This window comes from Bos grunniens, chromosome 19 (genome assembly GCF_055505025.1).
Source record: "Bos grunniens cultivar Pamir isolate PY7600 chromosome 19, Bosgru_T2T1.0, whole genome shotgun sequence".
NCBI classification, from domain to species: Eukaryota; Metazoa; Chordata; class Mammalia; order Artiodactyla; family Bovidae; genus Bos; species Bos grunniens.
Genome location: NC_141183.1, coordinates 48467838 through 48491578, shown reverse-complemented (window position 1 = coordinate 48491578; position 23741 = coordinate 48467838). Strand labels below are relative to the sequence as shown.

General features: G+C 49.6%; 2 protein-coding genes and 2 long non-coding RNA genes across 11 annotated transcripts in view; 2 read left to right on the top strand and 2 right to left on the bottom strand.

The window, feature by feature from the left end:
• Positions 1 to 740: 740 nt before the first annotated feature.
• RAD51D (RAD51 paralog D) lies at positions 741 to 12171 on the top strand. Of its 4 annotated transcripts, none has more exons than XM_086360294.1 (10): positions 741 to 1003; positions 1280 to 1341; positions 1529 to 1647; positions 6002 to 6083; positions 6336 to 6470; positions 6985 to 7080; positions 9537 to 9627; positions 9753 to 9823; positions 11231 to 11395; positions 11560 to 12171. In XM_086360294.1, exons 1-10 carry the CDS (start codon positions 922 to 924, stop codon positions 11635 to 11637), a joined length of 981 nt encoding a protein of 326 aa, XP_086216420.1. In that variant the 5' UTR covers positions 741 to 921; the 3' UTR covers positions 11638 to 12171. The 4 variants fall into 4 exon arrangements, with proteins under 4 accessions (XP_086216420.1, XP_086216419.1, XP_086216422.1 ...); XM_086360293.1 differs by having other exon boundaries at positions 9753 to 9902; XM_086360296.1 differs by having other exon boundaries at positions 1529 to 1657; positions 9753 to 9902.
• LOC147352556 (uncharacterized) lies at positions 2559 to 3753 on the bottom strand. The gene is made up of 2 exons (XR_015148255.1): positions 3516 to 3753; positions 2559 to 3421 (listed from the first exon to the last, which is right to left on the bottom strand). It is a non-coding gene; the product is annotated as an uncharacterized LOC147352556 (long non-coding RNA).
• Positions 8378 to 20144, bottom strand: LOC147352554 (uncharacterized). Its single transcript, XR_015148256.1, has 2 exons — positions 19912 to 20144; positions 8378 to 8695 (listed from the first exon to the last, which is right to left on the bottom strand). It is a non-coding gene; the product is annotated as an uncharacterized LOC147352554 (long non-coding RNA).
• A 69-nt stretch (positions 20145 to 20213) lies between these two features.
• RFFL (ring finger and FYVE like domain containing E3 ubiquitin protein ligase) overlaps positions 20214 to 23741 on the top strand; it is a 77395-nt gene continuing 73867 nt past the window's right edge. The window contains exon 1 of one of the 5 annotated variants that reach the window (XM_086360305.1): positions 20214 to 20471. Coding sequence is in view for 2 of the 5 variants with exons in the window: in XM_086360299.1 (XP_086216425.1) it covers positions 20657 to 20699 (43 nt within the window). In the remaining 3 variants the exon portion in view is untranslated. The other 4 variants (XM_086360303.1, XM_086360299.1, XM_086360298.1 and 1 more) reach the window with 4 other exon arrangements.

Sequence of the window (23741 nt, the reverse complement as noted above, 5' to 3'; positions counted from 1 at the left end):
AATGATTTCACCTCCAAGCCTCATTTTGCTCATCTGTAAAACAGGGATAAACATAGCACCTACCTCACTATATGGAGAAAGAGATGGCAACCCACTCCAGTATTCTTGCCTGGAGAATCCCATGGACAGAAGAGCCCAGCCGGCTCGCAAGTCCATGGTGTCGCAAGAGCCGGACCCGACTTAGCGACTACACCACCACCACCACCACCTTACTAGACTGTGCGGAGCTAATCTTGTAAAGTTTTCTTTCTTCCAGAGGATGAGGTCCAGCCAAGGACGTTTGAAATTCGTGTGTTTTTCTATACACCCAGGGGTTTTATCGTTGTATACGTAAAAATTCTTTTATTTGGAAACTAGAGAAGCAGATTGCCCTCTCTGTGCTCTGCTGCTTTTTAGCAGCCATCATAATCTCGGTAATTATCTGATTTATTTGATTTACTCTTTACTGCCTTCCTTCGCTAACAGGTAGGTCCCTGGGCGTAGAGATGGTCGATCTGATCGAACGTTCTGGCCCAGTGTTCAGAACCGAAAGCTGCACCGGGTGGGCGTGGCCCAGGAGAAGGAGGAGGCGCACGCGGGCGCCGAGCCTCAGAGCCAGGCGCGTTGACCTCTGCGCTGGGAGCCTGGCTCCGTGCAGCCCTAGCTGTCTCCGCCCCGACCGCCCGGCCCGCGCGTCGCGCCGCAGCCGGCAGGTGGCGCCGCAGGCCGAGTCCTGGCGCCTGGAAGCCGGAAGCGGCGGCGCGGCCGGGGCGGGCTGGCCCCTGGGCGCCCGAGCTCCCGAAGGGTCCGCTTTCTCTGCGCGGTCGCTGCCTCCCGCATTCCTCGCCCGTCCAGAAAAGGGCGCCGGGAGTGGGGTGGGGGACGACTGGAGAGGGCCCCGCGGATGCTTCCAGGACGAGTGGCCCCAGGCCCCCAGGGAACATGGGCGTGCTCCGGGCGGGACTGTGCCCGGGCCTCACCCAGGACATGGTCCAGCTCTTGCAGAGCCGCGGGATCAAGACAGGTGACCGCGGGCGCGCGCCACACACGGCCACACGGCCGGCCCCGGCACACCGGAGGGGCCCTTCCCCTCCCTCCTGCGCCCCCGGGGAGCCCGGAAACGTGGACGTGGGCGAGCCACGCCCCTGGGAGGGTAGAACCCCCCCATCCCCCCACAGAGTGTGCCCGGCACCGCGCCGTGTCCCACGGCTCCGCCAGTACGCCCGGGCGCGGGAAAGTCAAGTGCGGGACGTCCCGGGCCTCCCTCCCTGCCCATCAACCCCACGTGTTTCGTTTTCAGTGGTGGACCTGGTTTGTGCAGACCTGGAGGAGGTCGCCCAGAAATGTGGCCTGTCTTACAAGGTGAGCTGACCGTCTCCACGCTCCACACCTGGGTGTCTCTAAATGCCCATCCCCGAGCAGAGGGGTTCCTAAAGATTGATAACGGCGGCGTCGGAGACCCTGGGAGGCCCCCTCCTTTGACGGGTCGTTGCCGAACACTTTTGGGCTGCTGCAGCCTGGATCCTGAGCTGCCCCGCCCCTTCCGCAGGCCCTGGTCGCCCTGAGACGGGTGCTGCTGGCTCAGTTCTCAGCTTTCCCCTTCAATGGCGCGGATCTCTACGAGGAACTGAAGACCTCCACGGCCATCCTGTCCACTGGCATTGGGAGGTTTGTGTGTGTACGTGCGGGACAAACTCAGAGGCAGGGCCACCTGACTGCCTCTCGCTGGGCTTTCGATGCTAGAGTCTGGAGCCAGCAGGCTCTTTCAGACAGTGCTAAGGATGGTCAGGACTTCTGAGTTCTCTTACCCTGTAAGAACGTTTCTCATAACTCCTAACTTTGGGGGATGCAGAATTATTGGGGTGGGGGGAAACCTGTCTTGCGTGTTTAGTAGGTCATTCGGCAGCTTCCCTGGCCTCTGCCTGCTAGATGCCAGTAGCACCAAGGGGAGAACCCTTGTCTGTTAGTCAAAAATATCTCCAGCTGTGACCCCTGGGTGGGCTGGGGGCAAAATCTATGCTGGTTGAGAACCACTGAAACACAAGATGTCAGTATTTCATTATTATTCAGCAAATCAGAGCAACTCTTCTCTGGCCCTACCTCCCTGTCCACTTAAGGGTGGACGGGGCAAGAGAGTTCGGCAGGACTAGGTTAAGTACCAGCCATTGACACGTAGTAGGTTATACAGTGGAGCACCGAAGAATTGATGTCTTCAAACTACGGTGCTGGAGAAGACTCTGAAAGTCCCGTGGACAGCAAGGAGATCAAACCAGTCAATCTTAAGGGAAATCAACCCTGAATACTCATTGGAGGGACCGATGCTGAAGCTGAAAGTCCTGTATTTTGGTTATCTGATGCAAACACTTGACTCATTGGAAAAGTCCCTGATTCTGGGAAAGGTTGAGGGCAGAAGGAAAAAAGGGCATCAGAGGATGAGATGGTCGGATGACATCACAGATGCAATGAACATGAACTTGGGCAAACTTCTGGAGATGGTGAAGGACAGGAAGGCCTGGCATGCTGCAGTCCATGGGGTCGCAAAGAGTCGGACGCAACTGGACAACCGAACAACAACAAGGTTATACAATAGGTTGTATAATCTCTTTGTGATCCTGTGAGTTCGTGATTATTAACCCCACTTGAGTTTAGCACAAGGGGAGCCAGGGGCAGTGGTGGGGCTCCAGCCCTGGGGTACTTGTTCCTGAACGTGGTTCATTCCTTGTACACTGCAGCAGGAGGGGGCGAGAGTAGTTTCCTTCTGCCGTGTTTGGAGAGAGAAAAGAGTTGGAAGAAAACAGGTAGCTTCTGGCCAAGGGAGTCTGACCTCTTCCCTGGCCAGTTTGTGTGGAATTTGATAAAGAACTCTGCCACCACAAAGGTCTTTGGATCGGTTTGGCCCTCGCTGTTTCCATAACACGCTCTCGGCGGGGTTCACACAGCACAGTGCTTGCTTTCCCTGGGTTGAGGGCTCAGGTCTGTCATCTTGAGCCCTCACAGCACTGGCCAGTGTCAAGCAGGGGTACCGGAGATGGGTATGGGTGAGGCCCCCGCACTTAAGGAGCCTGGGGTCCACTGGGTAGAGAAGAGCAGGTGGCACGAGAGAGGTGTGAGCATGTGTGCAAGCAGCTAAGGAAGGGGTGATTAACAGGAAGCAGGCCTGGCCTTTGGGAGCTTATAAAACCAGCATATACAGAGAGAGCGGTCAGGGAGCAAACTGGCAGGATGGCAGCCACCAAGGGTCACTGCAGAGGAGCTCAGAGAGGTTCAGGACCGCTCTGTGCAGTGAAGATGGATGGGCCTTCTTCGAGTGCTCACCAGGAAGCAGGCACTGTTACTCTAGGTACATTATTTCATTTATCTTCACTTCATTTATCTTCACTTTATCTTATCTTCTTCATTTATCCATCTACTTCCCCGATGGCTCAGTGGGTGAAGAATCTGCCTGTAGTGCAAGAGACACAGGAGATGCAGGTTCAATCCCTGGGTCAGGAAGAGCTCCTGGAGAAGAAAAAGGCAACCCACTCCAGTATTCTTGCCTGGAAAATCCCACGGACAGAGGATCCTGGTGGGCTGCAGTCCATGGGGGTCACAAAGAGGCGGACACGACTGAGGGGCTACCACTTTGACAACTACAGTGAGCCTGTTGCGATGAAAATCACCATCCTGGGGCCTCGCTGGCAGTCCAGTGGTTAAGACCTCACCTTCCAGTGCAGGGGGCGCAGGTTCAATCCCTGGATGGGGAGCTAAGATCACACATGCCTTGCTGCCAAGAAACTGAAACATAAAGCAGAAGCAACATTGTAACAAATTCAGTAGAGACTTTAAAAATGGTTCATTCACATCAAAAAATCTTTAAAAAGAAATGAAAGCCATCATCCTGTAGATAGGGAAACTGGGACTCAGGTTAAGAGACTTGCTCAAGATCCCCCAGCTAGGGATTTCCCAGGTGGTCTGCTGGTTAGGACTCCTGTGCTCCACTATAGTTTAATCCCTGGTTCGGAAACTAAGATCCCGCAAGCGGGGTGGCACAGCCAAAGGGAAAGAAAAAAGATCCTGCAGTGAGTAAGTGGCAGACCAGGCCCTTGAGGTCACACCTGTCACACTGTTAAGCCTAAGAACTCAGCTCTAAGGCGTCTGCCCTGTTGCTCCCTCCAGGCAGGAGGCTGTGTCGTGAAAGTAGAGTTACAGGCACGGGTGGAGGTGGGCGGGGCAGATGGGGCTGCGGAGGCTGGCAGGAGAGGCCCAGGAGGATACAGCAGGGGAGGGTGTTGTGAGCAGATCTGGGGCGGGCGACAGCAGGAGGCATATTGAAGAAATGCTGTAAGCCTTCCTGCTGGGGGATACAAAAGTGGCGAATCAAAGATGACCCCTAGGCTTCTAGCCTTTGTCACAGTGGTCTTTGGACACCCGATGGGTATTAACTCTGACACGGGAGTGGAGGGGAGTTCTGTAGTCAACAGCTCACGAAATGCTGGTTAACCCAAATGAAGCAGGTTTCTCTGATTTTTTAATCGGCCTTTTTTTTTTTTTTTGGTCAGGCCACTTGGCATGTGGGATCTTAGTTCCCTAACCAAGGATTGAACCTGAGCCTCCTGCCTTGGAAGCAAGGAGTCTTAACCACTGGGCCACCAGGGAAGTCCCTCTGCAGTAGGTCTTCTCACGGCCTGTAGTGCTGGGGGCATCTTTACAAGTGGGAGAGCAGGCAGCGAGCCTCGGAAACAGCTGTATTGACTGGGGGAGAAGGGTGGTTCCTTGAAGACCAGAGCTGTGTCTTGTTCATCTCTGCCTCCCCCTTGTTTTAGAAAAAGGCCTTTAGGAAATGTGAGACATTCAGGCGATGTTTGAATGAGCGACTGAAAGAATGAACGAAAGCCAGTTTGGGGGGAAGGTGGAGGATAAATTCCAGACAGCACTTGTGTTCAAAACAGGGTTAGGCTCACTTGTACTTCTGTTCCATAAGGCAGGTGGTGGTGGTGGCGGCGGGGGGTCTGTCCATGTCAAGGTGGATTTGGGAATTCCTTATGGAGATCCTCATGGCCAGGAATGCGATTGATTCTTGATTGTAGAGTCCAGACCTGTGGTTTAGCCCAGGCTGCTCATTAGAATCATTTGGGAAGCTTAAGAAATATTCATGCTTGGGTCTCTTTAGAAATTGTTTTTTGGCCACGCCACGCGAGGTCTTAGTTCCCTGACCAGATATTGAACCTGTGCCCCCTGCATTGGGAGCACAGAGACTCGACCACTGGACCTACAGGGAAGTCAACATTCTTGAAATAACATGATGATAATGGAGAACAGATTAAGCAGTTGCCAGGGGCTAGCTAGGGATTTAGGGATGAATGTGGTTATAAAAGGGTGGCACAGGGAGCCCTGCAGAGATGGAAATGCTCTGTCTTGATTGCAGTGGTTCCATAAACCCACACGTGGGATGAAACGGCAGAGAACTGTGCACACGGACACACGTGGAAGGAATGGAGCTGCAGCTCTGTGGACGCCACCAGTGTTGTTTTTCGCTGTTGCACTAAGATAGAGAACAAACCATCTTAGAGTAAAAGATGCTACCATTAGTGAACACCAGCTGAAGGGTACACGGGACCTCACTACATGTTTGTTTGTTTGTTTGTTTGTTTTGCAACGTCCTGTGAATCTGTAATTATTTCAGAGTTTTAAACCATGACAAACTATGGGCAGTGCTATCGAGGGAACTCAGAAGGGGCTGCGATGGAGACTGAGAGAAGAACCATTGAATGGGGCAGCAAAGAGACCTCTGGAGAAAAGTGATTACCCAGAGGTGATCTTTAAGGCGAGAGTGAAAGGATGAGGAGCCAGAGGGGAAACACTCGGCCATGCTGGCTTTCCCCAAAGGAGACTCCACGAGGAGGAGCCTCCTGGCCAGAGATGTCAGAACGTCTCTGGACAGAACAATGCTTGGAAGGAATGTCTTGCTGTTCTTCCTCCCCTCCTCTGCTCCCTCCCCTCCAATCCCTTCGGTTGATGCTCTTCCCTCCTCTTCTGCCATCAGCCTGGACAAACTGCTAGATGCTGGTCTCTACACTGGAGAAGTGACTGAAATTGTAGGCGCCCCGGGTAGCGGCAAAACCCAGGTATACCTGCAGCCAGCAGCCAGGAGGGTTGGGGGAGGTGGATGCATAGTCCTGGATCTCTGGGGAAGCTTCTGCCAGCATCCTGTGATTTCAGAGCTTGGAAGAGAGAAGACGGGTGGTTAGGAGTGGGACTTGAACTCACGTCTCGGGGCCCATCCGTGCCTCTGGGATCTGAATGAGATTTGGTGGGGGACTCCCATTCTGGGCCCTTCTTGAGAGCTCAGGTTCACCCAATGACCCGTCTCTACTCAGGTATGTCTTTGTGTGGCAGCACACGTGGCCCATGGCCTGCAGCAGAACGTCCTCTACATTGATTCCAATGGAGGGCTCACGGCCTCCCGCATTCTCCAGCTGCTTCAGGCCAGGACCCCGGATGAGGAAGAGCAGGTAAATGGCAGGAAGCCTGGGTTCCTTGGAGGTTCTGACACCATAAGACCCCATTATCTAACACAGCAAGAATTTGGACCATTTGGGTGACTGGTCATTTCTGGCTTTAAAACTTGCTGTTCCACCAATGCTTCCTGTATTGTAAAGCCTCCCCTTTATGACGTCATCCCAGTTGGATGCTACCCACAATGATCCTTCCTAGAAACCCAATCCGTGGCATCCCCTCATTCAGGGCAGACACATGCCCAGCCTCTGTGTTTCTCCCCCATATCTTGCCCAGGGCAGGCACACTGGTCACTGCCACTCCTTCCCACAGAGCTCTGACTTGGCTCTGCAGCTCAGCACCCAGGCAGCCAGCATGTTGCGAACCAGCCCAGCAAAGCCCACTGCCATCTGTACCTGAGTCCTTGTGTCTAAGTGCCTCTTCTATCTCAACCTCAAAATCCCTCTTCATCTTGCGCAACCCCCGGCTCCTCTTCTCCAAGGCCCTCCCTTCTCTCTCCTGCCCCTTCAGGCAGGAGCTCTCCAGAGGATCCAGGTGGTGCGTGCGTTTGACATCTTCCAGATGCTGGACGTGCTGCAGGACCTTCGAGGCGCTGTGTCCCAGCAGGTGAGCCTGATCTTCTGCCTTCCCTGCTCCCTGCAGCTCACCTATGCTGTCTGCGTGTGGGCAGGTGTGCAATCTGGTTACTCTAGCTGTGCCCGCCATTCCCAGGATGGGATTTCTGGATGCTTAATTCTTTCCTTCCTCAATTCTTTGCCTCCTCGTTCACATGCCCATCTTCCCCATTAAAGAGTAAGCCCCTTCCTTGAGTGCAAGGATCGGTCCTGTTCATCTCTACATTCCAACTGGGTCCATTCAGCTGCAAATTAATAGCATCTGTCTGACAGACACTTGAACCTTGAGGACGTTTAATTATCTCACATAAGTCTGGAGGTTGGCACACCCATAATATCAGGGCTCTAGGTTGGTGTGCCTGATTCTCTGGCTCTTCCCCCTCATGATTGCAGAGTGGCTGCCATGGCTCCGAGCAGCACGTCTTCACACATCCATATCCAGGGCAGTGATAGATGCCTCTTTTCTGTACCTCTTTCTCTGGAACCCACCATTACACTTCCCAGTTCCCTTTACACCTAACTGGCAAGAACTGAGTTATGTTTTTTTTATGTCCTAGTCCAGAGGTTGGGCGCACCTTCCCTGATGTCAGATTTTCTGCCCAGTGCTTGAACACATTCAGAGTCCCGTTGACAAGGGAGAGAGGTTAGGAATGCATTTGCGTTGGTACCCTGATATACCTGATGGGTGCTTGGATAGGATATGGTGCATGATATTTATACCTTTACATTTGGGAGAAGCCTTAGAGAGACTAGTTTAATTTATCTTAAACTTTACCTCTCACCCCAAAGCATATGATGTTCCCGTGGGCATACCTAGGGTTGTATGTAACATAAATCGTTTTAACAAACTTTAGACCATATAATGGTTGAACGAATACTTGGCATAGGAATCATAGCAGGTTATGCCTCCCCATGTGTTGAGACATGAAGTAGTCCTGACCTAATCCAACCCTCTTGTTGGGATCGAGCAAAGGGGGTGCCAGAGACATTCAGTGAGCTGCCCACAGTCACCACATATTTAGGATAAGAACAAAGCTTAGGGACTTCCCTGGTGGTCCAGTGGTTAAGACTCTGCACTTCCATTCCAAGGGGCACAAGTTTGATCCCAGGTTGGGGAACTAAGATCCCACATAACTCATGGCCAAAAAAAAATTTTTTTTTTTTACATTAAGATCAAAGCTTATAACCCAAACCTCTCAACTCCCAGGACAAAAGACTTTTTTTTTTTTTTAACAGTAGCACTGTTAGATGATATGTATTCTATTATTGCATAACAAGTTACTGCAAACTATGACTTAAAACATGTATTTATTATGTTAATTTCTGTAGGTCAGAAGTCTGGGCACAACTTGGCCTGGTCCTCTGCTTAGGGTCTCATTAGGTTGTGATGAAGGTGGTAGGTGGGCTGTGCTCTTATCTGTAGGCTCAGCTGGGGAAGAACCACTTAGAAGTTCATTCAGGTTGTTGGCAGAATTCATTTCCTAGAGGTTTCAGCTTCTTGCTGGCAGCTGGTTGTTGGCAGAAGCCGTCTTCAAGTCCTCAAAGCTGCCCACTATTCCTGCCATGTGGTGCTTTCCATAGGCAGTTCACAGCAAGGCCGCTTGCTCCTGCAAGACAGCATACGTGTGAGAGCAAAATGCAACAGGTTGTCCTGTGTAACAATGTGATCATGGGCTGGCAGTGCATTCCGTTTGACATATAATGAAGCCTAATCAAAAGAGTGACATGACATCTGGGGCTCCCCTGGTCCAGTGGTTAAGACTTCGCCTTCCAAAGCAGGGGGTGCGGGTTCAATTCCTGATCGAGGAGCTAAGATCTCAATGCCTCAGGGCCAAAAAACTAAAACATAAACCAGAAGCAGTATTGTAAGAAACTCAATAAAGAGTTTAAAAAGGGTTGACGTCAAAAAAGTCTTTTAAAAAACAGAAAAGAAAAAATTTTCTGATCAGGGACCATAGGATCTGAGCAGGAATTTCTCAAATGTAATTAGAGTATCTGATATCCTGAGATTTAAACTCTCTTGGTCCATCCAAGTCTTCAGTGAAAGTGCAAGTAAAAGTCACTCAATCGTGTCTGACTCTTTGCAACTCCATGGACTATACAGTCGGTGGAATTCTCCAGGCCAGAATACTAGAGTGGGGTAGCCTTTCCCTTCTCCAGGGGATCTTCCCAACCCAGGGATCAAACCCAGGTCTCCTGCACTGCAGGTGGATTTTTTACCAGCTGAGCCACAAGGGAAGCCCAAGTCTTCAGTATAATCTGTTATACATACACATGAGGGTGGGGGGAAAAGGCATTGCTCGAGTTCCATCATGGAGGGGCAGCTATATTTGGGGTGGGAGAGGTTATTTCCTACCAGTTTTTGATAGAGGAGCAGGTTTGTCTGGTAATGGGTGCCCCCTGGAGGCCAACTGGTTGGTGGCATCTGCTTCCCATCACTCCCCCAAGGTCAGCAGTTCTTCCGGGACTCTGAAGGTGGTGGTTGTGGACTCGGTCGCTGCGGTGGTCGCCCCACTTCTGGGAGGTCAGCAGAGGGAAGGTGAGTGGTGTGGCAGAGCACAGGGTGGAGGGCCGTGATCTTGCCTGCCGGCTCTGGAGTCCCGTCTTCGGCCAGCCCAGTCCCCGCTGCCCCGCTGCCCACCCTCTTGGCTTTTTCTCCTCCAGGCTTGGCCTTGATGATGCAGCTGGCCCGAGAGCTGAAGACCTTGGCCCGGGACCTCAGTGTGGCAGTGCTGGTGAGGAAGTGGGCTTGGCCAGCCATGCTAGCCTTCTCTCTGGTCCCTGGACTTCACCAAGTGGGGAGGTTCTTTCCAGGTGCTCTCTATTTCCTTAAAACAGCAGCTTCTGAACCCCCAGAGTGACCCTTTGGGAAAGGGTCATAGCCCAACTTCTGTGGGTCATCTAGAGTGCCAGACTGTGAGGGGATCAGACACATAAATAGCCAGGGGATCAGGCAATGTTATTTTTAACACTTCTAAAAAATTAATTATTTGGCTGCACTGGGACTTGGTGGCAGCATGCAGAATCTTTAGTTGCGGCATGCTGGACTAGTTCCGCAACCAGGGATTGAGCCTGAGCCCCCTGCATTGGGAATGCACAGTCTTAGCCACTGAACCACCAGGGGAGCCCGGGGACAGTCTTGTTTTTCTTTTTACTTTCTTTAAGTCAGGTTTATTGAGGTGTAATTCACACAGAGTAACTTCTCTTTGTTTGAGGTTTGATAACAGTCGTATCTGGCGAGATCAAGATACAGAATATTTCAATCACCCCAGAAAAATCCCCCAGCCTCAGACAACCACTGATTTGGTTTCTGTCCCTTTCTATGAAGCGCTTGCCTTTTCCAGAGCTTTCCAGATCCTTTTCCAGGATCTTTTTTGCTTTTAGAGTAACTTTTTCTGCTTGTGGAGTAATTTTTTGAAAGTCTTCATGCTTCTCATAGAAGAAGGTAAAAAATAGTTAAATATAAGTGTCCAGTTTGTAATCAATCTTCACATCCACAGAGACCATATTAGTTTTTTTTTTATATATACCTTCATTGAATCTTTTTTCTCTGCCTATATAACATATACTTTTAATCAACTTTCCAACTAAATTGTAATCTTGTGTTTTTTTTTAATTTTTAAAAAAGGACACCCTTTCTCGAATCTTTTAATAGATTCTTTAAGAGTGCCACTTTCAGCGGCTGCATATTTGGGGTGGGGGGCCACACTGGGTCTTTGTTGCTGGGCAGGGCTTTCTCTAGTTGCGGCGAGTGGGGGCTACTCTTCGATGCATCGTGCAGGCTTCTCGCTGCGTGGCTTCTCTCATTGTGGAGCACAGGCTCTCAGGCACAGGCTCAGTAGTTGTGATGCAGGCATTAGTTGCTCCACATCATATGGAATCTTTCCGGAGCAGGAATCAAACCCACGTCTTAACCGCTGACCACCAGGGAAGTCCTGGAATCGTGGTTTAGTGGCAAGAGCTCTGTGCAAGTCAGGAGCCCAGGGTCCTGACTCCAGACTGGTGATAAGTCATGGAGCCTTGGGGAAGTCGTTTCCTTGTACCTGGCCTCAGCTTTCCCGTCTGTAAAATGAAGCCATAGGAGCAAATGTCCTCTGTACCAGCATTATGAGTCTATAAGCCTTTGGTTCTTTCTGCCGCAGGTGACCAATCACATGACCCGAGACAGGGACAGCGGGCAGCTGAAACCTGCCCTGGGACGCTCCTGGAGCTTTGTGCCCAGCACCCGGCTTCTCCTGGACAGCACCCAAAGCTCAGGATCTCTGGGCAGCCGGCGCGTGGTGTGTCTGACCAAATCCCCCCGTCTGGTAAGCCAGTCCCAGGGGAAAGCCAGGAATCCAGGCCCTTGAGGGTGGCTTCCGTGCCTGCAGATGTCTGTGAATTCCTCAAGGCTGAGACCCTGCAGCCAAAGAAGCTACCCACGTGGGCTGCTCAGCTCAAACACTCACGCTTCCCTCCTGTCTTCTTCCAGCCAACAGGTTGCCAGGAGACGGTGGACTTAGGGAGCTTGGGGACCCCAGCGTTCCAGGGAGATCACAAAGGACACTAGGAGCAGAGCCCAGTGTTCCAGGGAGATCACACGTGATGGTGCTGTTGATGGGGGAAGGGACAGGCCGCAAGGCCCCCAACTCACCTGCAGGGTAATGCCTGCTGCTCGCTGCCGGCAGCCCCTGGGGCGCTAGAGACACTCTCTCACTGGGAAGCCATCTCAGCCCTCAGCTCCTTTCTCTGGAAACACAGTGCTACTGGCAAGAGAGGATGCTGTTGTGGAAGGACCCAGAAATTCATGCTGGTACCCGGTTTTCTTCCCTTATTTCTACCACGTGTGTTTCCAGCAGGAGCCAGATTCATGGACTTGGGCATATCTGAAGAGGCACTCTGGTACCTGGACGGATTAACCCTGTACATCACCGTCCTACCCTCCATCCTGACACAGTGACTGAGCTTGGGGCCTCTGGCTTACCTTTGTTTCCCTTCTTCTTTTTGTTTTTCTCTGCCTCTGTTTTTCCATCTGTAAGATGGGGCTCCTTTCCCCCTAACTCTGTCTTTGACTTACTGGGTGGAAGTAACCTTGTAAACGCAACCCGTGTTGTGTGCTCAATTGTGTCTGACTTTTTGCGACTCCATGGACTGTAGCCCACCAGGCTCCTCCGTCCGTGGAATTTTCCAGGCAAGAATACTGGAGCAGGTTGCCATTTCCTCCTCGAGGGGATCTTCCCAACCTAGAAATCGAACCCATGTCTCTTGGCATCTCTTGCGTTGGCAGGTGGATTCTTTACTCCTAGTGCCAAAACTCTTATCTAGATCCTGCTCTTAAAAACATAATAATACAAAAGAAATTCACTGAGCTGCAGAGCCATCTGTTTTCCCCCAGAGGGTGGCTTTTCAGTTTCCCCGAGTGAGGACCCAGAGAACCCCTGTTCCTCTTTCCCTCGTCAGTTTGGTTTCAGACACCTGCATGCCTCACCGTGCCCAGGTGAGGCCGGGAGCTCACTGCGGTGCCAGGGATAGAAACTAACAGGAAGGGAAGATGTGACCTGGCCGCGGTGAATCCAGCCGCCTGTTTAACATGCATGGTGCCCTGTGGGGCCCTCCACGGTACAGAGTAAGCCGAGGTGCTGAACCATGGCCTTGCCCATAAACAGGGAAGAATTTGCAGTCAGTAGAGCCAGCTGGGAAAATTGATGCTGGCATAAATAATACACGGCAAATCTAGTCCTTTATGCAGAAATTCATTGCCGGTGGCTCCAAGATGCAACGTAATTACCCCTCTCTTCCTGCCAGCTGTACCACAGTGTATGAAATAGTCCCCCCACCCCCGCCCCACCCCGGTCTGTTACGGGTGCTGTGACCATTTCTCTGTGAGCTGTAGCCCCGGCTGGGTGGAGGGGAGGACAGCAGGGAAGGGGAGATCAAAGGCAGAACATGATCAGGATTGTTTACTGACCACAATTTTTTTAAAGGAAGGTTGCCTTTCTCGGTTTGAGAGCCTGTTGTGTAGTTAATTAGTTGTGTCTTGGCTGCAGGAAGCGGGGTCAGAGTTAGAGGCAGAAGATATAACATTTACAGATGATGAGCACAGGAGGGATAAAAGGAAGAGGTCTGGAGGACTGGAGCAAGTGGCAACCCCCGAGGGTATCTGCTTGAGTGAGGACAGGCTTGGTGAGCCAGGACCGGAGGAACCCTGTCGCTGGCACTTCCACAGGCTCTTGGGAGAAATGAGCCTGCAGCCTCCTTACTAGGAGCAGTGGGTACATAATGGCAGCCTTATGCATGCAAGCTAAGTCGCCTCAGTTGTGTCCGATTGCTACCCCATGAACTGTAGCCCACCAGGCTCCTCCGTCCATGGGATTCTCAAGGCAAGAATACTGGAGTGGGCTGCCATTTCCAAGGGATCTTCCTGACCCTAGGACTGAACTCCTGTCTCTTACATCTCCTGCATTAGCAAGTGGATTCTTTATGACTAGCGCCACCCGGGAAGCTCGTGGCAACCATAGTAGCAAACAAAATGTTAAGCTCGGGGTGGCACATCCCCATCATTTGTACCATTTGGGAATCTTGAACCCATGCAGGCATCAGCAATAAATCAAGCATTCCCTTTTGCCGAGCTCAGAGACCTTTGCAATTTTAGTTTTTTCTCCACCTGACGCCCCAGGTGGCCACCACCAGTCAGTTGAAGTTGATGTTCAGGGTGGAGCCTGGTTGCCATCTCTGCCCTGGGCACATCTGCCGTGTTTCCTGAATGTGGCATCAGGTACTTTGTCCCTGACTCAGTACCCTAGGATTGTAGATTTGAGAGGCCTGTAAAGATCACATGCCCTGGGATTTCCCTGGTGGTGTGCTGGTTGAGAATCAGTCTTCCAATGGTAAGGGACGCAGGTTCGATCCCTGCTCGAGGAAGTAAGATCCCACGTGCTGCATCTAAGACACGAGGCAGCCAAATAAATAAAGACCATATGCCCCGTCTTGTCATTTAGCCGAGCGGGAAAGTGAGGTCCAAGAGCAGAAATGACAGTCCCAGCGGCAGAACGGGGGCTGGAACCTAGGACTCTCGATTCCTTGGCCAGGATTCTGTGTCCACGTCGCCTTTAGCTTTCAATTGGTACAGTTCCGCCCTCAGCAGGGACTTATTCCAGCCACAGAGCCTCCCCCAGGCAGCCTTTCTGGCCACGAGGAGGAGCACCGTTCACCGTTGCTCCAGACTAGCCCGTGACATTCCGACAGGACTCTGCCCCTGGCAACTAGCCCTGGGCCTTAGTCGTGGCATGTGGGATCTAGTTCCCTGACCAGGGATCAAAGCCAGGCCCCCTGTGTTGGGAGAGCAGAGTCGTTAACCACACGACCACCAGGGAAGTCCTGTCCACATCTTATTCAGTGCATCTCGGAGCTGAACAAGTGCACTTGACCTGCTGCACAGACTTGACTCCTTGAGTAGCTTTTGAATCCTAGCTCTTCCCTGCTCCCCTAGTTTCTGGGTGTAAGAGTCTCAACATAAGCTGGGGGTTTGCAGGAAGACAATAGGTATATGGTGAAAAGGATACAAAGTCAAGGAACGAGATTTATATCTCCTATAACCTGGTCTTAGCAGTGACACTTACTGTATGCCATTGGATCAATCAGCCTCTTGAAGCCTTAGTTTCATCCATTGGGGAATAGGGGAAAATAATACCTATTGCATAGAATTGCTTTAGGATCATATACCTTATGTAAAATGCCAGATACTTTCCCAGGCATATCATAGGCCCTCAACTGCATATTACTTGAAAGGCTTAGGATACCTGGGAGAAACTGGTGACAGCTTCCTTCTGTGCAGGCAAGGCCCGCTTCATGGTAGTGTGACCAGTGCAGTTGCAGAGAGCCCTGAGCTTAGTTTAAAGCTCTGCTGTCCATCAACAGAGGAATGGCTAAAGAAGATGTGGTACATAGATACAATGGAATATTACTCTGCCGTGAAAAGGAACAAAGTCGGATCATTTGCAGAGACATGGATGGACCTAGAGACTGTCATATGGAGTGAAGTAAATCAGAAAAACAAATATTGTATATTAACACGTTTGGAATCTAGAAAAATGGTAGAGGTGATATTTGCCAAGCAGAGACAGATGTATGGATATCGAAGCGGGGAAGAAGGGTGGGAGGAATTGGGAGATTGGAATTGACATATATACACTATTGATACTGTGTATAAATAGATAACTAATGAGAATCTCCTGTATAGCAGAGGGAACGTGACCTGATTCTCTGTGGTGACCTCAATGGGAAGGAAATCCCAAAAGGAGAGGATATATGTGTATGTATAGCTCTTCACTTTGCTATACAGTAGAAACTATCAGTAGAAACACAACATTGTAAAGCAGCTATATGTACATGCTAAGTGGCTTCAGTTGTGTCTGACTCTTTGCAACCCCATGGACTGTAGCCCTCCAGGCTCCTCTGTCCATGGGATTCTCCAGGCAAGAATACTGGAGTGGGTTGCCATTTCCTTCTCCATTGGGATTTTGGAGTCAGGAGAAAATCTAGGTTCAAAACCTTGCTGGACTCTTCCTGGCTAAATTACCTGGACAAGGTAATGTCTCTGTCTCATTGGTAAAATATATGTTGCAGAGGAATTACAGTTTCCTCATTGGTAAAATAAATGTCTCAGGAAATGAAACAGATAATTTATGTAAAGTGCTTGCTGCAGAGTCTGGCACATAGTAGGTGCTCAATCACCATTAATTCTTCCAGCTCTTGCCAAACATAACAAAAATCAGGGCTCTAGGACTTACAAGCCACTCTGCTACTAATACAAGAAATAATATGATTTATTTTTTCATTGCCGTTTGGGGAAAGGTACGTGCTTCATAAATATGTATCGGAAGGTACTTAGCAAATGAGTAGAAATAATAAAAATACGTCAAAGTAAACAGCTTCTATAAATATGTCACTTGGTAGACAAATTAGTGTTTTATTACTACTAAATACTATTGCTTGCTGAAAAGGATTTCAGATTACTTGCACAACGGGTACATTATGGAGTGCCTCTGCGGAAGGGCACGATAAAGATGAAAAATAATGATGGTGATAATATGAAAGGTGGAGAAAGGAGGTGTGTGGGTAAATGCAGCTCTGAGCCCCTCCTTGCTTTAGCAACACGCATATTAGTTAGCAGCATTTCAATGATTTAGCTGTAATACGGACCAGAGGGCCCAGAAAAAATGATTTCCATAGGATGTTGTGAGTTCTGACTCCAATTATCAGGCCCATCGGTGGCTTAAGTGCACTCCCTTTTGGAACTATGCACTTAAGCTTAAAAACTAAGCTTACAAAAAGACATCTCTGGGTCTCACCCCATCCTTGTTCTGGACCTATTAACTTTCTATGATAATAATTAACATCAAGAGAAGGAGAGTTTGGGTGGGGAATAGATGTGCCTTAATCACGGGTCACAAAGCTCTTTCAGAAATAAGAGAGGATGGCATCTAAAGAGAAAAGGAGTCAGAGAAGGGAAAAGAGGAGACAATAAATGCCTTTGCGGGGGGAAGATAAACCCCTGGGGAGAAGCAGAGGGAACGAGGCAGTGCATCAAGGAAAGTGACCGAAATAGCCAGACAGGAAAAAGATGGGCACAGTTAATTCAGGTGCTGGAGGCCGCTAGCAGGCCAGTCTTTCCATGTGTTCCTGGTGGTGCAAAGACCTGGTTTCAAATTCAAGTTTGGCCTTTTCCTAACTGTGTGGCTTTGGGTAAACTTCTTAATAGGAAGATCTTCATTAATAACATGGGAATAGGTTCATGACCTTGTACAGGAGACAGAAATCCATCCCCAAGAAAAAGGCAAAATGGCTGTCTGAGGAGACCTTACAAATAGCTGTGAAAAGAACGGAAGCGAAACGCAAAGGAGAAAAAGGAAAGATACACCCATTTGAATGCAGAGTTCCAAAGAATAGCAAGGAGAGATAAGAAAGCCTTCCTCAGCAATCAATGCAAAGAAATAGAGGAAAACAATAGAATGGGAAAGACTAGAGATCTCGTCAAGAAAATTAGAGACACCAAGGGAACATTTCATGCAAAGATGGGCTCAATAAAGGACAGAAATGGTATGGACCTAACAGAAGCAGAAGATATTAAGAAGAGGTGGCAAGAATACACAGAAGAACTGTACAAAAAAGATCTTCATGACCCAGATAATCATGGTGTGATCACTCACCTAGAGCCAGACATCCTGGAATGTGAAGTCAAGTGGGCCTTAGAAAGCATCATTATGAACAAAGCTAGTGGAGGTGATGGAATTCCAGGTAATTTATTTCAAATCCTGAAAGATGATGCTGTGAAAGTGCTGCACTCAACATGCCAGCAAATTTGGAAAACTCAGCAGTGGCCACAGGACTGGAAAAGGTCAGCTTTCATTCCAATCCCAAAGAAAGGTAATGCCAAAGAATGCTCAAACTACCACACAATTGCACTCATGTCACATGCTAGTAAAGTAATGCTCAAAATTCTCCAAGCCAGGCTTTAGCAATACATGAACCGTGAACTTCCAGATGTTCAAGCTGATTTTAGAAAAGACCAAGGAACCAGAGATCAAATTGCCAACATCCGCTGGATCATGGAAAAAGCAAAAGAGTTCCAGAAAAACGTCGATTTCTGCTTTATTGACTATGCCAAAGCCTTTGACTGTGTGGATCACAACAAACTGTGGAAAATTCTGAAAGAGATGGGAATACCAGACCACCTGACCTGCCTATTGAGAAATCTGTATGCAAGTCAGGAAGCAACAGTTAGAACTAGGCATGGAACAACAGACTGGTTCCAAATAGGAAAAGGAGTATGTCAAGGCTGTATATTGTCACCCTGCTTATTTAACTTATATGCAGAGTACATCAGGAGAAATGCTGGGCTGGAGGAAGCACAAGCTGGAATCAAGATTGCTGGGGGAAATATCAATAACCTCAGATATGCAGATGACACCACCCTTATGGCAGAAAGTGAAGAAGAACTAAAGAGCCTCTTGATGAAAGTGAAAGAAGAGAGTGAAAAAGTTGGCTTAAAGCTCAACATTCAGAAAACAGACCATGGCATCTGGTCCCATCACTTCATGGCAAATAGATGGGGAAACAGTGGTTGACTTTATTTTTCTGGGCTCCAAGATTGCTGTAGATGGTGATTGCAGCCATGAAATTAAAAGACGCTTACTCCTTGGAAGGAAAGTTATGACCAGCCTAAACAACATATTCAAAAGCAGAGACATTACTTTGTCAACAAAGGTCCATCTAGTCAAGGCTATGGTTTTTCCATTAGTCATGTATAGATGTGAGATTTGGACTCTAAAGAAAGCTGCGTGCTGAAGAATTGATGCTTTTGACCTGTGGTGTTGGAGAAGACTTTTGAGAGTCCCTTGGACTGCAAGGAGATCCAACCCGTCCATCCTAAAGGAGATCAGTCCTCGGTGTTCATTGGAAGGACTGATGTTGAAGCTCAAGCTCTAATACTTTGGCCACCTGATGCGAAGAGCTGACTCGTTCGAAAAGACTGTGATGCTGGGAAAGATTGAGGAGAAGGGGATGACAGAGGATGAGAGGGTTGGATGGCATCACCGACTCGATGGACATGGGTTTGAGTGAACTCTGGGAGTTGGTGATGGACAGGGAGGCCTGCCATGCTGCAGTTCATGGGGTCGCAGAGTCGGACACGACTGAGCGACTGAACTGAACTGACTGACGGACTTCCCTGGTGGTCCAGTGACTAAGACTCTTCACTCCCAGTACAGGGAGCTGGGTTTCGATCCTTGGTCAAGAAACTAGATCCCACATGCTGCACAGTTAAGAGTTTACATGCCACAACTAAGACCCACTGCAGCCAAATAAATAAATATTGAAAAAAAATAACATGGGAATAATAGTACTCAGTTTGCTGGGTTGTAAAGACTGGAAATAATACTTTTAAAGTGACAGAGACTGCATGTATAAATGATACCATCTTTACTCCACTTTTCTTTGTGATATTACTTTTGTTAAAATACAAACTGTTCAGGACAGCCCTGAGAGGTCTCCATAGGAAACTAAGGTATAAGAAGATTAGTCCACCTTGGGTAACAATTCCCCATGCAACTCTAGTGCTCTGTATTAATAGTTTACTGTGTGTATGCTCAGCTGTTCAGTTGTGCTTTGCCACCCCACAGACTGTAGCCCACCAGGCTCCTCTGTCCACGGGATTATCCAGGCAAGAATACTGGAGTGGGCTGCCATTTCCTTCTCCAGGGGATCTTTCAGACCCAAGAATGGAACTCACCAACATGCATTGGCAGGCAAAATTCTTTACCACCAAGCCACCAGGGAAGCCCCCTTATAGTTGCTAAGCACTTCTGAATATATGTATTGGTTTTTTTAATCCTCATACCAACCTGCCTCACACCAACAGTACCAATTTCTTCAGGGATGAGGCAAGGAGAGTTCAGAAATGTTAAGTACCTGCTGAAAGGTACCCAGCTGATGATGAACGGCTGGGGTGGGTTCCTCCCTACAGAGTCATCTTCATTCTACCAGGGCCTCCCTCTGAGGAGTTTCCTCACTTTAGACTGGGAAATGCTTGAGAGGGAGGTGCCATAGAGTGCATGGGACAAACGTGGGTTTTGATGTCCTTCAGATCTGGCTTCTAATAGCTCCCAATCATGCGACCTTGAATTAGATAGTGAACCCCGATGGGCCTGGGTTTCTTTCATTGTAATTTGGGGGAGCCATCACTTGCTGATAGCCATTGTGGTGAGGAACAATGGGATATGGAAGTGAGGCAACTTTCAAAATTTTCTTTTGAAACGAGTTCTGCGATGTTCCGGGGCTTGCTTACGCTCTCCAAGCTGGACCACGGTTTGGACCCTTCAGCTCCCGCGCAGAGTGCGGTGACCCCTGTCGACTTGGAAGCAGCAGATGCCCCGACAGCGGAGTAGGGTCGCCATACACAGGGGCTCAGGCTCGTGGGCCGGGGTCGGCAGCCCGCGGCCCGGGGCTCCGCCAGGGGGCGCGCGCGTGCGGAGGCCGCCCTCTGGTCTGCCGCGCGCCTCCCGCCTCTCTATGGTGGCTCGGGCGCGGCAGGAGCGGCGGCGGCGCGCTCCCGAGGGGGCGGGGCCGCGCCGGGGGCGGGGCCTGCGCGAGGGGCGGGGCCTGCGCGAGGGGCGGGAGCGACCGGCCCCGGCGGCTAGGGATGGCTGAGGGGCGGCGGGGGGGCCAACTTCCTGGGGCCGCCTGCGAGGATGTGGCGACCGCCCCCCGGCGCCCCTCAGCCCCGGAGACGCCGCCGCGGCGCAGCCCGCAGCGCCCCTGCCTGAGGCGCCCGCGGCCCGGATCCGGCCCCTCCCCTCCCCTCCCCTTCCCCTCCCAGGTGCGGGGCTGGGCAGGCGGCCGCGACAGGTGAGGAGGCAGCGGCGCCCGCGCTGGGTCCGCGGGGCGCCCGGCCTAGGCTGGGCTTCTAGGGGAGTCCGGAGTGGGGGAGCGCTGCTCGGCCTCGGGGTCTCGCCAGGCTGTGGTCCTGGGTGGGGGCGGGGGGCGCCTCCTCTGTGCGGGGCGCGGCCTGAGACGCTCGCTGCCCACAGGGGATGAGGGGAAGCCCTCCGTCGCTGAAAAGTCTGCGCATTCAAGGTAGCCCGCACCTGTCCCATTAAAAAGTGCCCCTCACAGAAGCACTTCACCTGTGGGGGCACTAACGGGAGCCGTGTGTTATCATATATCTCCAAACGCCCTACCCGATCGGCAGGTTCAGTTGGCTTGTGGGGGTGGGGGGGAAAGATGCGGCTTTTGAAGCAGAGGAAACTGAGGCAGGTGTGCGCGGCGGCCTGCGTTCAGGAACTAGCCTGACCCTACTTTCCAGGGCAGGAGCCCCGCGGGCTTCTCGGAAGAAGGTGGAGGCTGGAGTTCGGAGGCTCGATGGAGAAGTTTGGGGCTATGCTTCTCCCACCCACGTGCCCCCCTCCCCACCTAGGGGCCCCTGGTGGAAATTGTCTTCTGTTCCCCTGAGGTAACCTGTATGAGGTCGCCAGTGGGCAAGACGGAGAGGAACGGTGGGGCCTCTGCAGCTGGGTTGCCCACGAGACATTTGACCAGACATGGGGAAGAGTGCTCGACCCGGGGAGCCACAGCCTCGCAGGCTTCTGCCTGCTCAGAGCTTGATGTCAGGCTGGCTGAAGATAGAAACAACAGTATACTTTTTCCTTTCTGTTGGCCTGTCATTTGTTCTAGGGGGAAAACTGCTTGTGTAATCAAGGAAGAGTGTACTGTGCTCCTCCCTGTCTACCCCAGGGCAGAGTTACTGTTAGCTCCGACAGAGGGCTTCACCCACAACTGTGACTTTGCCCCCTGGCTAAAGGCCACCAGAACGTAAGGAGCAAACATCCCCAGGTGTTGCGTGGCCTTCTAAGAAAGTTTCTTGCCCATCCCGTTTTACAGATGGCTTGGAGGGCAGACCCCTCTTGTCACCCCCTGTTGGCTGCAACTGTGTGCGGAGTAGTTGTTTTTCCAGTGGCAGTTCAAGATAGTGTGGCCAGGGTTGTCCACTTACGGGAGCGTTTTTCTAGGAATGGAAGCAGGCAGGGGACACGGTGCTGGCCGAGTTTGTGTATGGAATTCTAGGGTTGGGAGCTAGTTCAGGGGATTTCAGGTTTGACGACTTCTTTATCCTTTTTTGATTGTTTTGCCTCACATTCAAGGAAATAGATGATGGCAAGCATTTCTGAAACTCTATAGTGTATTTCCTAATAATTCCGGACTTCAGAATACAAGTCATAAATTACAGTTTATTTAGAGGTGTTATTTTCTTAAGTTTGCAAATTGGGTATGACAATTACAGTTTGATGTGGCAGGCCTAACTGTAATAACTTGATTGTGCATGAAGAAGGTTTCCATGTAATCTTGGACACGCACACACACATTTTAATGTCTGTTTAGGAAGATCAGCCCGCTAGAAACTTCCATATTGATCAGGAAGATAGCTGTTATCCCGACTGTTTACCTTAGGGTCAGGGATTGTAAATCTTTGAAATCGACTTAATTTAACCCATTGCTAAAATAACATGCACAAAAAGAGAGCTGTTCTCCAAAAGGTTAGAAATTAATTTGTTTTCAAAACTTTCTCATGACCAAGCCAGTTGATACCACTCTGCTTAGCACTATCTTAAGATAGCAGTGGAAAAAGCATTTTCAGTGACCAGCATTTAAAAAGACAAAACAAACAGCAGCAATAACAAAGAAAGGGTACAGTTTCTTCCCTGATTACCTGTCCATTGTGATGTTTAGTGCACAAAATGTGTTGTGCCTAGAACTTTCTGAAAACACCCTTGTAAACCCAAGGAGTGTTGAGGAAACTAATTCCACCTTGATTTTTTATTCTTAGAACCTTTAATAAATACTGCTGTTGTTTTAAAAGATTAGAGACTTTTGTATGAAACTTGTACTGGCTATAGGGTTTATGTTTTGAGAGGAAAGATTTAACCTCTGCACCTTAAAATCTCATAACCTGCAATACAGAACTGAGTTATAATTTAGAGTTTAATGAGAATGCATAGTTTAAATTGCTGTTGCTGAAGCCGTGAGGTGTGAGCTTCCTCATTATTGTTTGGTAGTGGTTACTGGTTATTATTTTTGTTTGGTTACTGATTATTGGTAGGTGTGACTTGTGTTTCTGTAAGAAAGATTCTGGCAGTCTGAAGGACAGTCTTTTTGTAGGCAATCACAAATTCCCATTCCTTCAATAGGGAGATGGTGTGGTCCCTTTCTTGTTTTGTGAGTTTATATTACTTGGAGTTTTAAACCCCTAAAACCTGTTGGGCTCTTAATAGAGTATCCTATTGTATCTTAGATGAAAGCCATCCTAGATGGGTTGGAATCATTGGCCTTACGTGTTGAAAGATTTTAGCTCTCCCAGTTTCCAGGATTTATCTGCTGTGGTCAGGACAGTAGTTTTATTTAATCCTCATGATGCCATTCTTAGCTTAAACCCATTATCCTCCTTTATCTTTGTTAAGACTGTCATGAAGTTTCTCTGCTTTCTAGTTCAGGGTGACTATTCCACATGTTTGATGCATTTGGGCCCATTAATGTTCAGAATTGGAGCAGTTGAGCGTTAAGAGAATCTACCTGTTTTTAAACATTTTCCTTTTTCAAGGCAAGCATAAAAATCTTGAGTTTCCTCTGGGGAAAATCAGCTCTTTAAAAATCTAATAGGAAAACAAAAGCTGGTTTTTCCAGCTTTTTACCAGTACGATTATTCTTAACCTTTTCTTCTATTCTGGTTTTGCCAGTACAGTGGCTAGTGAATGATGACCCAGAGGCACGGGAAAACCCAAGATCTCCCAAATCATCAAAAGAAGGTCACATTGTATTCAGTGTAGCTTTAGCCTTTTTAACTAAAAAGTGAGTTTTATTACAAGGAGTTCCCAAAGCCAGCCACTCCTTAAAAGATTCACTCGCTACATAGCAGTTTTGACACTGAGGGGTTCTATAAAATACAGATTTCCCAGCTCCACCTCCTGAAGTGTTTTTTTTTTTTCTTTTTGTTTTGCATGGATAAGTGATGACCGAGAATCTGTATTTTAAAAGCCACTCTGGGCAGCTACTTACAAAGAGCTCCCGTGTGATTCTGATCTGCAACCGGGTTTAGGAACTAGTGTTGCATTGCTTTGAAATTCT

Excerpts from the sequence above, each read along its gene's own strand:
- RAD51D (XM_086360293.1), top strand. The coding sequence starts at position 922 with ATGGGCGTGCTCCGGGCGGGACTGTGCCCGGGCCTCACCCAGGACATG. Across the intron at positions 1,342-1,528 it reads AATGTGGCCTGTCTTACAAG|GCCCTGGTCGCCCTGAGACG; the intron begins GTGAGCTGACCG and ends CCCCTTCCGCAG. Across the intron at positions 9,903-11,230 it reads AGTGGGGAGGTTCTTTCCAG|GTGACCAATCACATGACCCG; the intron begins GTGCTCTCTATT and ends TTTCTGCCGCAG.